General features: G+C 54.4%; 1 protein-coding gene across 5 annotated transcripts; it reads right to left on the bottom strand.

Moving 5' to 3' along the window:
• Positions 1-1,219: 1,219 nt before the first annotated feature.
• ECE1 (endothelin converting enzyme 1) lies at positions 1,220-13,599 on the bottom strand. Of its 5 annotated transcripts, XM_088178895.1 has the most exons (19): positions 13,491-13,584; positions 11,498-11,601; positions 10,353-10,439; positions 9,294-9,435; positions 8,371-8,583; positions 6,951-7,075; positions 6,458-6,670; positions 6,175-6,366; positions 5,506-5,648; positions 5,306-5,420; positions 4,996-5,106; positions 4,638-4,736; positions 4,446-4,523; positions 3,963-4,066; positions 3,649-3,759; positions 3,453-3,520; positions 3,186-3,376; positions 3,006-3,101; positions 1,220-2,726 (listed from the first exon to the last, which is right to left on the bottom strand). In XM_088178895.1, exons 3-19 carry the CDS (start codon positions 10,437-10,439, stop codon positions 2,550-2,552), a joined length of 2,265 nt encoding a protein of 754 aa, XP_088035021.1. In that variant the 5' UTR covers positions 11,498-11,601; positions 13,491-13,584; the 3' UTR covers positions 1,220-2,549. The 5 variants fall into 5 exon arrangements, with proteins under 5 accessions (XP_088035021.1, XP_088035017.1, XP_088035020.1 ...); XM_088178891.1 differs by lacking the exon at positions 11,498-11,601 and having other exon boundaries at positions 13,491-13,599; XM_088178894.1 differs by lacking the exon at positions 13,491-13,584 and having other exon boundaries at positions 11,498-12,408.
• Positions 13,600-14,303: the final 704 nt, after the last annotated feature.

The raw sequence follows: 14,303 nt of genomic DNA on the forward strand, positions 1-14,303 counted from the left end.
GAGAGCCAAAGTACTTCCTTTTGGATGGTTAAACCACTTCTAACAGCATCTCCAAGTGACATGTGTGCTCCCTTCCCTGCTCCTTGCAGCTGGGAAAACACCCTCTTACCCTAGCCCCATTCTATTCCTCTTTGCCTCACAGCCACGCTGCTCCTCTGTTTCCCTAGGAATCCAGGTATTCCACCACAATTTAAACATGTGGGGCCACATCCAGACCAAAACAGGACTCTGGTAACGTTGCTGGCTCCTGCCAGGCAAGCACTGGAGTGTGCACGCAGCGATCTTCTCAGCTCCATCGCCCTCTGCGGGTTTGTGCCATTTCCAGGCAGATCTCAGGGAAAACAACGGCCACGGCCGCTCTCCAGCACTGCAGGAAACCGAGGGCCTCACACCGAGTTGTGCAAGCAGAAAGTGAGCACTATTACATTTCTATTCCATCTGGGTGAGAAAACACGGTAAAAACAGTCAGAGAGGTATTTTAATGTCTTATTTACACAACACCCATGTCTCCAGCTTACTGCTGGCTCAGTCCTGCTTATGCCAGCAGCAGAAACACTTTGTATTCCCAAAAGTTTGCTACCAGTGGGCTGCAGCCTCCTAGTTTTGTCCTCAGTTCCAACCCCCAATAACAATTCCAAGGCTAAATAGTAAAGGAGTACCCAGCACTTGGTGTGGTTAATGGCCATCAGCTCTGCCAGGTACTGGGGTGAAGCTTGCAGAGAGCCTGCAGTCCAGGTCCTGCCTTGCATTTTTTAGGCAAGCCTGATGAAGCCATGGAGCATCTGCTTGGAGTGAACTGTGTTACGGAGCTGGCAGCATCCCACCAGCATCACCAAGCCATAAATAAGAGTTTGGAGAGAAACCTGTGCAGGGCCTGTGCTGCTGGATCCAGCCACAGCTCAGCCAGCCAAAAACTCACCCAGGAAGAAGGAAAAGCATCCGGGAAAGACCTCCCTGCTGGAGAGCTGTGTGGGGCCATGTCATAGAGATGAAAAGCAAAGAGCCACCCACAGTGAGAGTGAGGTTTTTGGGGAAAAAAACCTGGATTCAGCCTCCAACAGAGGCAGCAGTCGCCAAGTACAGGCTGGGAAAAGCCTCCTTGGCTCAGTTTCGTCAGCACGGGACGAAAGTCTCAGTGGTGTAGACAGGGAGAAGAGAACAAATAAAGGGAGGCAGACCCTCCTGCTGTAAAAAAAACCTGAGTGGTGATCAGCTCCAATTCCAGTAAAAAGTATTTATTATTTCAATTACAATAAGCCCCACGCGTATGGTGAAAAAATAGTTACAAAAAAAGAGCCCCTTCCATCTCTTCCTTTACATATAAATATTAAAAATCCCTCTATGTCTCTGCTTTGTCTACAGCAAGAAGACAACATACAGCACGTGAGCTCTTATCAGTGCTTTCCCCTCAAAACAAGTATTAAAAACATCCCTTTAAAAAGTCCCTCAGCCCCATCCTGATCACTTCTCACACCAGTGGCAAACCAGCTGCGGAGAGACAGAATTCTGGGGCCATGTCGTGCTTCTGGAGCTTGCAGTTTCCCAGGCAGAGGGCAGACTCGGCATGAAAGAAGCAGCGGCAGGAACCGCCTGCACTTGTCTGGGAAGCTTTAGGGCCATGAAATCCTGGCTAGGCTGGCTTCAGAGGGGACAGGAGGGCGAACAGGATGCTTCATCCACCCCATTACCACCTTGGTTACATCTTTGGTTATGTCAATTTTTCCCTTTACACTCTCAAATTAAAGCTAATCCCAGGAGCTGCAGCATCCCGGCACAACCTCTGTGACTTGCAGCATCCTCCAGCCCTATCCCCAGGCCTGCTATCCCTAATTTTCCCATCAGCATCCTGTGAGGATAGTCCCTCCCAGAGAAACACAGGATCCAAGACTGGAAAGATATCCACAGCTCTACCCAGCTTTCCTGGCCAAGCAACTGTCACCACAGGGTACTGCACTTACAGCTGCACTAAGTAAAAAAAAAAATAATAAATATACTAATCTTTACTTAAAAAAGGCTTTTAAATGCATTTTCCCTGAAAATTTCCAGTGTATTCCACAACACATGAAAAAAATATATGTATTTCTCCCCCACAAAAAATAGATCTTAAAATATTTCCCACCCTTGTGTGCGTATCTTTGGAGAGAAGGTGGTACATCAGGTGGATTTAGACACACAGACAAACCTGCCGCTGTTGGGGGTTCCCTTTATCACCTCCAAAACAGAAGGGTTTTCTGGGCAGTGGGTCAGGCTAGAGAGCTGTGTGTGTAAATACAGGAAGTGCCCACAGACACATGTGTCGCGACACTTGGCCCAGTCATGGTGGGAAAGAAGAGACCCCCAAACCAAAGTCATTTCATCAACAAGCAGGGGGATGAGTTTTCACAGTGGATTGAACCTTGGACAATGCCAGAGGTGCAGCCACCGCTCCAGCTGAGGAGTGGGGCTCTCCGTGGCATGGAGAAGTGGTTTGAGCCTCAAAGGACTGGGGAAGCCCAGCTATTGGCAGAAGACAAAGCAACCGGCTGCTGGTTCCCTTGGGCACTCGCCCATCACCAGACTTCACACTTCTTGAGGGGGTTCATAGGGGAGCCCGGGGGGCAGCTGAAGTGCTCCGCGAACTCTGGGGAGTTGGAGACGGTGCCGATGACGCGGAAACGTGAGGGGCTGTGGGGATCGGTGATAAGCCCCTCATGCGAGCTCTCTGGTGTGCGAACTGAGCACCACACCTGCAAATGGAGCACAAGGGGCCTGAGTACTGACACCCATCACCATAGGGCCAGCTCGGTGCTGAACCCAACTTCTCTGCCTGCATGATGGGGGCCAAAGCAGCTCGACCTTCAGCCTTCTCTCCCTCTGTACCCAGCACCACCCCAAGCTCATTCTCCACCTACTACATCATCTCTGGAGGACTCCGTTTTGCCATCACACACTCCCAACCCCATGTGGGTGTGCTCCATCCCCAAAAATCCGTGTGCCCAGCCTCCCAAGGTCATCATGTGACCCACCTGTGCAAAACCAACAAAGAAGAGCTGGTAGTTGGTGAGGCCGAGAGTTGGGAGTGTTTCTTCATCCCCATTCTTTTTTAGCCAGTTTTGATATGCCTGAAAACCAGGGAGCACAGCAGGCTCAGGAGACAACACAAACCCCATGTCCCCCTCAGAATCTCCCCAGCCCTGTGGTCCTACCCGATAGGCAGCCTTGAGACCCCCGTTGTCAGCGATGTTCTCCCCAAGGGTGTGCTTGCCATTGACCGCCTCACCATTGACAGTATAGTTGCTGTACTGCTCCACCATGCATGCTGTCTGATGCTTGAAGGCCTCCACCGAGGAGTTCTTCCACCAGGGACGCAGGTTGCCATCTTTGTCATATTCCCGGCCTGCAAAAACACAGTGGATTCATCATCTCATATTGGCCAACCCTCCAGCTGCCCACCCACCTGGCCCTGGTCATACCTTGGTCATCGAAGGCATGTGTCAACTCATGGCCCACCACTACGCCAATCCCACCAAAATTCAGGGACCTGTAGGAGGGTAATGCAGAGATTAAGAAAGCAGCCTCTCCTCTCTACAGCCATGAAACTTAATCTAAGATTTGTATATAGGAAGAAAAGTGGGAATCCTGGCCTCTCTGTTTTCCCATGGCTCTTACTTAGGGGATGCACGGGTGTAAAAGGGGGCCTGGAGGATGCCGGCAGGGAAGACAATCTCATTCTTGGTGGGAGAGTAATACGCATTGACTGTCGGAGGCGTCATGCTCCACCTGCAGGAACACAAACACAGCCAACATGGCAACACAAACCATCACCAGTATCTGCCCCAACAACATCCACTTTTGTTGCAAAGTGGTTGTCCTAAATTTATCTCCTCAAAACCAGCACAGGCTGGTGGACACCAAATCCCAGTGTTCTAGATATGCTGATATTCCCCATTGAGTACAACAGGGAACTGGAGCAGAAGACTTACTGGTCCCGGTTTGGTGGTTTCCGGAGCTGGTCAGCTGTGACCCTGGCTGAGAAGTTGTAAAACTGCATGACGTTCTCAAAATAGAGGTCGGACACGGCCTCATACTGCAAAAGAATAAGTCACGAGTGGTGTGTGGTGATTGCGCAGCCCCACTCCTCCCTCCACAGTCACGTCTGAGCCTCCAGAGAGCCGAGTTATGGATTCTCCTGTTTCTCCTCCTCTCCAACATCTGCAGAGTCTCTGGAGGGCAGTGAATCACCGTTACAGAAAATGGCTCCTCCTTTTCCCAGGCAGGGATCCCAAGAGCCCCAGCCACCCCAGGACTGGCCACAGCTCTCTGGGAAGTCCCTAGAGAAGGCCCAAGGACATCAGTGAGATCCTTCTGGAGGAAACCTGGGGTTCAAGGCTGCCCTGAGGTCCTGGTGATACAGACACATCCTGTACATCCTATAGAAGACCCAGGGGACGTACTGACCAACTCACATCATTAAAGACTTTATCCAGCTCCTTGGGGTCCATGATGAATTTGGGATAGCCAATCATGTTGTAGATGGCATCTGCCTGGAGAGTAACAAGGACGAAAGTGCTTTCAGTGCCAGAGATGGAGGACAGGCTCACCCGGTTCCACCATCCTCCACCCTCACCCTCTCCCCAGCACAGCCAGAGGCACCTCACCTTCTCTTTGGCTGATTTCCTTGTCTCTTCATCCATCCACTGCAGGGTCTCCAGGCTTTCCTCGAAGGCAGTTTTAATCTCCGCAATCATTTCCTCCGCCTAGAGCAAAGGGCAAAACAAGGCAGCACAGCATCAGTCTAGAGAGCTGGCTTCCTGTCCTAGAGAGGTCAAGGACCTTCACGCCACAGGGAGGAAGAGGCTGGGAGGCCAAGACAACACATGGTGAAAAACCCAGCACACAGAGATGCACAGGGAACACAACAAGGTGGACAAAGCAACATTGTCTGCCCCAAGAGTTCCACCATTGTAAAGGCTTTCCCAGCACCAGGACTCGCACACTGCTGTCTTGGGGACATACCACCTGCTTGCTGTCCTCAGCAAAGGTGGCCTTGACAAACATAGCCCCCAGGGCGAAGCCCAGGTTGTTGTCCGTGTCACTGATGCAAAACTTCCAGCGCGGGAGGCAGCTCTGCATGGGACAGGAGGTGATCATCAGCGGTGGCATGGTACAAAGCCCTCCACATTTCCACCCCTTGCTCCACCAACCCTCTGCCATCCCAAAAGCTGCCCCACATCTCCATTGTTTGGATGCCACATGACAGGGCCTTGACATAAAAAGACATCACCATTTTAATGGTGATTCAGGGCACTGGGGACTTCACGCTCACCTTCTTTGTCCCATACATCACTTCCATGAATTTTTCCTCAGCATCCCGGAAGCGCTGGTCAAGGAGTGGACTGGTTTTCCGCACCAAGTTCCAGATCATGTAGTTGTTGAGGAGACTATGGTGAGAGGTGGTGAGTAGGCAGCAGCACATTCCTGCCCACCCTGCATACCCAGGTCTCCATACGGGCTGCGGGTTCTCACCACTTATCCGTGGCCAGGATGAGGTCAGAGACCTGCTCCAGGTACTCCTTGGCATAGACCACAACAGGCTCTGACTCGTTGAGCTCCACGGGGTAGAAGACCGTGGAGAGGAAGGGCATCCAGTCCACAGCCGGTGCCAGCTCCTGCAAAACCCATAGCAATGCTATGGACCTAAAAACCATTGCAGGGGTGGCAGCTGCTTCTTGAGCTGGAATTTGCTGTATCAGTCCCCATTTAATGGATTCAACTGATTTTGGAGAGGCCAGTTCCCATAACAGCAGCATCCTTGAAAGGCTGGAGGGGAGTAAACAATTTCCTCCCACAAAGAAGGAAAAGAAAGTGGGGGGGGGGTGTCAGAGATGTTGACACAAGCCATTAGAGCCCCTTTAGGGACACTGGGAAGTGACCAGGCTGACGTCCAGGAGCATCAGTGCCAGGACATAAGTGCTGCAGTAGGACAGCTGCTGGCCCTAGGGGTGGTCCAGAGGCTGGGAGGAAGGGTCAGAGTAGCATTTCCCCAAGGAGGACATAGGCCAAGCTGTTACACAAGAGTTTCCCAGGTTGTGTCAACTGGTGTCAGGATTCCCAGAGGAGCTGTGTCACCTCCACCCGTCCACCCCACTTCCCAAACCACAGCACAATGGGGAAGCTCACCAGCTCCATTCCTACCTTTAGGTCTCCTGCTGTCATTTTATGGTAGATAACCTCCTCATCCCGGTGCTTCTCCTGTGGGATGGTGATGTTGGCCAAGGCCGTCTCAAAGTCCAAGATCTGCTGCATCTGCTGCCGTGTTGACTCCTCATCGATGCCTCCCAGAAACATCCCCAGCTGCACCATGTAGTTCAGGTACCCAGCGAGCACCTGTGTGATCAGACAGGTGGGATCAGCACAGCGGGTGCCACCCACCCACAGCATCCCTCCAGCCAACCCACATTTCCCCCGACACCCTCACCTTCTCATTCTCTGTCTTGTTCAGGTAGTAATCCCGCGATGGCAGGCCCAGCCCCGACTGATCCACCTGGATGACATTGCTGTTGGAGTTCTTGGAGTCGGCGCTGACATAGACGGAAAAGAAGGGCGAGGTGCGATAATGCGCTGTCACCTCCCGCAGCGTCTCGTTGAAGTTGTCACCGGCACAGGTACCTGTGATGTTCCAGCCACCCAGCTGGGGACAGACAGTAAACAACTTTCAAGTAAGAAACAGTCATCTGAAATTGCTTCAATATCCCCTCAATATCCATCCTGGGGAGAAACATCTTGCAAGGGGGCTGAAAAGCCCCATTACAGGATTATAAATACCTGCTTCTGCCTGCCTGACCTGGGGGATGCTCTTCTGCAGGATGCACCAAGAATGGAGTATGGAGGGTGCTGGGACTGCCCATGACTGAGCTTTTCCCCCCACTTTGCAGAGGGAAGACTGCTTTTCCACGAGGACTTGGACAAACCTTTTGGATGAGTTGTATGAGAGGGGTGGCACTCAGCTCCTCGATCTTGCTCTCATTCATGCAGGCTTGGTAATAGCGCTGTGCCTTGCGCTCTGCCTCGCTTGACACATTGGCCGTGGTGTTTTCTGTGGGAGTACCCAGGGAGAATCACACGGGGCTCCAGGGATGGGCATCCACTGGAGCCAGAAGGATTCAGCCCCATTTTGGGCAAAGCTAGGTTCCAAAAAAGCACCAAGGATTGTCCCAGTAGTCCCCACCATGCCCCCAAGGGCATCCCGTTGGTCCCATCCCTTCTTGGCCTCCTGCCCCCTGTCTCCTTTCCCACCCACAGTGACTGCTCTAAGTCTTTAGGGACAAAAGAGAAAGAAAAAACAAAAAGCATTTTTATTTTTTCAGCAGCCTTGATATTCCCAGTATCATCCAGCTCCGGGTGCTGCCCTTGCCTCTGTACTGGCGCCCCCCAGCCCTGTGTTATTTATTCCTGCAAAAAGGAACAATAAATCCATTTTTCACCTCTGCCTCCAAAACCTTCCTTTCATCTCCCTAGCTAAAATGCTGCTTCCCCAGAGGGCTTTTAGGGTTTTTTAAATTTATTTTCCTGATGACACAGCTTGCACCTTTGGCTTCTCAGCTGTGTGGTTTCATTAACTAAAGGTCCTTCAGCGCCAAGGAATTCAAGGAAATGCCGAATGCGACCACTTGGCTAGAGGCCCAGTCTCTTCTCCTGGTAAAACCAGCGCCAGATTTCTGCAGGAAAAGCTAGGGACGAAGCTGTTCCAGCGCCACCCCCTTTCTCTCAAAAGACAACCCTCTTCCCAAACCTTCTCTTTCCAGATAATCAGCCCTGGCGCAGCGGAAAGTGCTGATAAGGAGCCAGTTGTTTGCTCAAAGCTTGAACAAACCGTCCCTGGTTGCTTGGATAAGCCACTCTGCTTTGGTATTCGCACGCAGAGGCTGAGTCCAGGACCCTCCCTTTGCTCGAGGTGTTTTGGCCCCCAAAAAACGGCCATAGTGGCAGCCAGCCCCCTAAAAGGCTTCTCACAAAGGCTAGAAGTTATAGAACAGGAAAAATGCATATCCTTGGGGTGATAACGGGGCATTACAGCCTCTGGATGCAGTCTGGAGTGCAAATTCTGAATTTCAGAGCTGGGAATGCCACCATGCAGTTTACAGAGCAGAAGCCTTTTCCCTACTCAGCACCAAAGACTAGCAACAGCACAGTCAAAAATCTCAGGATCATCTAGGAGAGCAAACACAGCCAGGATCCGTTTCTCAATGTCCTCACAGCATGTGTGCCACAGACTGGTTTGATGCCGGAGTTCAATTCCAACCTCGTATTTCCATGCATATGCTTTTGGCATCCCCTGCACCTAACGGGGCCCGGGGGCATTGTGGGGTCCCACCGCTCCCATGCACTCACCCAGCAGGTGCTTCATGATGGCCTGGTTGTGCTCCCAGAGGTTGTTGAACGTACCCCAGCGTGAGTGACCGTCGGGGAGGGGGTTGGCCTTGATCCAGCCCCCGCAGGCGTAGCTGAAGAAGTCCTCGCAGGGATTCACTGCATGGTCCAGCGAGCTGAGGATGGAGCTGGTGACGGAGATGCAGGCTTCCGACAGGCATACAGCAGGTGGCCCTTGGAGGGCATGGACAGGTTCAGCTCCTCTGCTGCAGCAGGAGGAGCAGCACCACAGAGCATCCTGCCCCAAGCTGAAGGATGCAGGCAGATTACCCCACCTGGTGCCTGAGCATCCCACCTTGTACCTTACCAGCCTGCTTTAGGGCAAGCAATACACACTAGCATGCTGACCTATGTCTGAGCATCCTGCCCGATCATCCCACCCCAGGGCAAGCATCTCATCTTATGCCCAAAGATCATGCCCAGTGCCCAGTCATCCACTCTGGGGTGAAGGATGAAGACAAACAGTCCATCCTGTGCTCAGAAATCAAGCTCCAGGATACAGAATCAGAGAAACATCTTATCCCACATATGAGCATCTCGCCCTGGGGTTAAGGGGTACAGGTGACTATCCTGTCTTGAGCCCAAAAATCCCACCCCACACCTGAACATCCTGTTTGATACACAAGAATCCTGTCATGGGGTGAGGGGTGCAGATAAGCACCCCACCCTTGCACCAAATATCACGTTCTGGGAACGCCCCAGCAGCCCGCCCCAGTCAAGGGGGCAGAATCCCTGTGCACTTGTTTGCTCAAAGCTTGAACAAACCATCCCTGCTAATTGCTCGGATAAGCTGCTCTGCCTCAGCGTTCGCACTCAGAAGCTGAGCCCGGAATCCTTCCTTTCCTGAGAGAGCTTTGCCCCCCAAAAATGACCAAAGGACTTACTGGCTCTGTACTGGAAGATGAGTCCCAGCAGACAGGCCACGAGCAGCACCGCCAGCACCGCCACCAGCACCATCAGCTGCTTTTCAGCACGTGTCCGCTCGGCCCAGCATCCCCGGCTGCCCCGTGAGCTGCGGAAGTTCACCTGCGGGAAGAGCAGTGTCGTCTCCCCGCTGGCAGAAAAACTCACTGACGCAGCCCCCATTTTGCTTCCCACAGCCCAGGGCAGAAATTTTAGCCCCAGTAAGGGATCTGTCATGGATTGGGCTGGGAAAGGCAGCAGCTGCCTTCCAGAAACCATGCAGGAAGGGCGGCACAATGGCAGGAAAGGGAGCGGGACGGAACATTTTGGAGGGCTCACCTGCTGTCCCGTGCCACCCTGAACCCCTCCTCGAGCACAGCATAACCCCACAGCTGTCCCCGTCCCCATTGCCAGCACTGAGACAGGGTGGGAGCTGCATAGGAAAGTGCCTTAACAGGATACTCCCACTCAGCCGAAAAAACATCCCCAGGAAACATCTCGACAGCAAGCGGAGACGGCCCCACCGGGAAAAGTAAAAACAAATTTGGGGCAGAAACCACCATTCTAGAGACTGATGGAGCTGGGATTGGGGCCAGGACAGCGAACATCTCTCCAGACCTGACCTCTCCCAGTAAGGCTGGACACTGGCAGCCATGGAGTTTTTTCTTGCCACCCGTGGCCCTCTTTAAGCTGCTTTCCCACTGCTTGGGGAGGAATTAACCTAATCTTCTTTTGTGTGGGGACAAAACTCCCAGTGCTGCGATAATTGCTCACCCCAACCATGCTGGGAAGGGGTTTGACAGTAGAAAAACAAGGAGGTGGAGTGTTGAAACAGTGGAGGCAGGACATGGCCCTGCTGCCTCCCTGTGCCAGAAGGAGAGCAAAGGGCAGCAGTGGCAGGAGCCAACATGGCTCTGCTCACACTGGACTTTACCCCCCAGGCACTGGTCCCAGGTAAAAAAACCCTTCTGCACCCCTTTTGCTGCTTGCCAGGATGCAAGATCCCCTTTTTCCTCCCTAAAAGACACATGAAGCTATACCTGAAAGCCATTGGGGTATCCATCACCGTCACCAAGGGAGTCCAGGGGGTCTTCATCATCCAGTGTCGCCCGCTTGTAGGTCGACATCTGCACAGGGAGATTAGCAACAGAGGTGTTCAGTGGCCCGGGATGAGGAAGAAGATGAAGGACACGGAAGGTTTACACACCTTCTAAAGCCACCTCCTCCTACGGGGAGCAAAATCCCAAATGACTCTGAGGTAGTAAAGCACTACACAAACGCAGGAGGATGGTTATGGAAAGCAAAGAGGGCCGGAGCCAAGAGCTGAGCAAAGCCCGAACCCGCCTCAATTTCCCCTGGGGCTGGATTGTGCAACCTCCCCTTCAGCCTGGAATAAAGCCGGATCCACCTCCGCCCCGCAGCGGGGAGAGGGACCCCCCTGTACCACGGAACCCCGGAGTGCCAGGCACCTGTGAAGGGCTGGCAGCAGAGAAAATGGCTTTTCACCCCGACACTACCGGCTCGCTCGTGCTCCACGCCCCATCTGTGAACCCTACGCACCGTGAAACACCCGGAGACGTCCCTGCGAGCACCCAAAGGCGACAGCACTAGGAATTTCAGCTGTGGACGGGCTCGCTCCCGGCGCCGTGTCCCCCGGGCATTATCTTGTGCCTATGCCCGGCTCTTATCTCATCCCCGGCAGAAAAACAAGGAAAACCTCACGGGCTGGCAGCCGGCTCTTATCATGCCGTCGCCGCTGTTTCCTTCCCCCTGGCACTGCCTTGCCATCCAGCCGGATTGTCTCCCGACAGAGCAAACAACCCTCCACTCCCCACCGAGGGGCTGAGTACCCCAAAATTCACCCTGACCCTGCCATCGATGGGCCCGAGTGGCATCACTCACAACCCTTCAACTGCGATCAGCGCAGGGAGGGGGTTTACACCCATCTGGATGTCCCTATCCGGCTGCCACCAATCCCAAAGGGATTAGTTGATCCAAGCCCCGCACAGCCGTGCCTCAGTTTCCCCTAGCAGAATGAAAACACCGGTTCTCAACCTTGTTTCCAATAGCAGCCTTCCCAAACCCTCCTTTGCACACTTAAAAACAAGTCTCATCCTCTCCCTGGACCCCATCCCTTCCCCGGATTCCAAATCCCAGCCTCAGTTTAATTAACCACAAAACCCACCTGGAGAAGAAAAAGGGTTAAAACGAAGAGGTGGTTTCCCTCCTTGGTTGTACCGAAATCTCTGTTTGCAGCCCCAAAATCTCCCCTGGGCGGCCGCCTGGAGCCTGAGAACCGAGAGGCGAAAGAGCCTCAACTGCAAGATTTTATCGCGGGGAAAATATCTGTTTAGATCCTATTTTTTCCCAACCCCTTTCACTTTTTTCCACCAATTTTAGTACTTCGCACATGGCTGAAATTAGCAGCTCCGGGCACAAATACCCGCTCACGCGGTGGGGGGATCCATGAAGCCCCCATGGCTCCGTAACACCAAATTCCTGGAATCCCAGCTCTTACTCCATTTCCTGAGGAAACGCAATTTTTTTTTTTTCCTCAGCGATCCCCCGCCTACCTCAGCCTGAAAACAAAAGGAAAAAGACCAAAAAATAATCCCTTTCTGTTTTTTCACAGGAGATATGCTGGCTCAACCCTGTATCAGCCATCACAGAATCCATTAAATTGAGCCCGAGCTACCCCAAAACACCGCCGAGAGCCACTGGGATCGACCCCCAGCATCCTTAATTTGAGGGAAAATCGGGCCCGGGAGGTATTTTTAACACCCATATTCTCCATATTGGGGGCATAGTAGCACCTCTGGGTGCTCCCCACCCCTCTCCAGCCCGTGAAGCAGGAGCACCCCTTTTCTGGGGGCAAAATGGGGTAGTTTTTGTCCTACAGCTCCCCGCTCCAAGCCGTTATTTGCTGCAATAAGAATAAAAACGTCTTTTCCCAACTCCAACACGGTGGGGGGCACCCAGGGGTGCACGGGAGGGGCCCAAACTTTAAGCCCCCACACAAGGGATTTTCACTCTCTCTACAACTTATAAAAATCTCAGCAATACTTTAAATAGCCCGGCTTTACCCCAAATCGCTCCTTCGCTTTATAAACAGTAACCCCCACGTGCTCGGAGCCCGCACGCCCCCAGCAAGGCTGGGGGGCCCCCAGCGCCCGGCCCTACCCCGCCGGGGGAGTCTCTCGCCGGTACCGGGGCACCCCGAGCCTCCGCCGGCTGCTTTCAATTCCCATCCGGGCGCCATTTCGGAGCAACCACAGCCACGGTCGCGATGGCGATTCCTCGCCTCCCCCCAGCCCCTCCAACCCCCCACTTCCACCCTAAGCCCCACAAGTCACCCCCGCGCCCCCAAAGCCCCGCCTGGCAAAGCGGTGCCTACCCGTCCCACCCCCAGCACCCACGGGTGCCCCCCCCACCTCTACAGCCCAGGGTCAGCGCCCAGCGAGGCTCAGCCTGCTAATTAGGATGTCCGGGGATAATTAGCAACTCCTGGTATTAATTAGGGGTGCTGGGAAAGAGGTTTGGGGTCAGTCCCCAGTTTTGTAAGGTGCCCTGGCTGCAGATAAATTAGTTTTTTTAAGTAAAGCTTAAAAAGCAGCAAAAAAAGGGTTAAAAAACCAAAAAGTAGGGAGGAGAACAACCCAATTTGGGGGCCTTCGCAAACAGCCCCGCAAAAGTGGGTTTAGCTGGGTGGGGGGTGCCCTACTCCCTTTGCAGAGGGAAACACGATACAAATCCCTGAGGGTCTGGGTCAAGATTGGATTTGGGGGCGGAGTGGGGGTTCAGGGGGGCACTCTCTCTGGGGTCCCCACCTGGTGAACCCACTGGCCACAAGGAAAACACAGCGGGGGGTGCCTGAGTCGGGCAGCCGGGGTGTTGGGGGGTGCAGTGGGGGTGCTGTGGGGGCGCATGGGGGTGTCTTTAGAGGATTCCTTGGGATGCAATGGAGGATCCCTTAAGGGTCCGATGAGGGTCCCTCGGAGCTGCAAAGGGGATCCCACGGGGATGCCGAGGGGTTCCCTGGGATGCAATGCGGAGAGTCCTTTGGGGTTACAAAGAGCATCCCATCCCAGGAGATGCATCACCCAGCGCCCCGCTTCGGCCAAGCGCCCCCCACTCAACCACTCCCAGATTTGGGGATGTCGCTGCCCCTCCCCACTCACCATGGCCGTCACCCCACTCCTGCCGGCCCCGGCCCCGATGGGGCGAGCGCCCGCTGAGCCCCGGCACCGCTCGTGACGCCGCCGCGGCCTAGCGAGGGTGGCGAGGGTGACGAGTAAAGGATGTACCTGGGATGGGAAACCAATGGGGCCGCGGAGGGACGGGCTTCCCGCGCGCCTCCTTTAACTCTTTCGGGGGGGCCCCACGTGCCCCCGCGCTGCCGGCAGCATCCCCCCGAGGAAGCCCTGGCTCCCCGGCCGAGGGGGATGTAACGTCCCGGGGCGAGCGTGCAAGGCGCGATCCCGGCGGCGGGCACTTGTGCAAGCGCGAAAGCACGTGGGGCTGCAGGGCCGCGGGGCGAGCGCACGGGGCTGCAAGCGCAGCCGTGCAAACACACGAGCGTGTGGCCGTCAAAACCACGCGTGTGCGAGCCAGTGGTGCTACCAAGAGCCCAGCGCCCGCCTGTGCGACGGGCACACGTGCAGTTGTGCAAGAGCGTGCGAGAGCGTAGGCGTGTGCTGCTTGCACGCCTGCAGCTGCGTGCGAGCACACACGCACACACTCGTGCATGCCTGCAGTTGTGCAACTGTGCCAGCGTAAGCTTTCACACACCCCAATGCACCCATGGCTGCACGGCCGTGGTGTCAGGGATGGGAACATGCGGTGCCGCCTTCTCCCCGCGGTGCGGTCTCCACCCCTGCACTGCCCCGGCGGGCTGAGCACTGACACACTCATCACACCCAAGGGGCTGCAAATCGCCTTTGCTGGGCTGCGAAACTGCTGGGTAGCACAAAGGGGTGGATAGAGGGGAGAAA

The sequence above is a fragment of the Sturnus vulgaris genome, chromosome 25 (assembly GCF_052056855.1).
Source record: "Sturnus vulgaris isolate bStuVul1 chromosome 25, bStuVul1.hap1, whole genome shotgun sequence".
In the NCBI taxonomy this organism is placed as follows: domain Eukaryota; kingdom Metazoa; phylum Chordata; class Aves; order Passeriformes; family Sturnidae; genus Sturnus; species Sturnus vulgaris.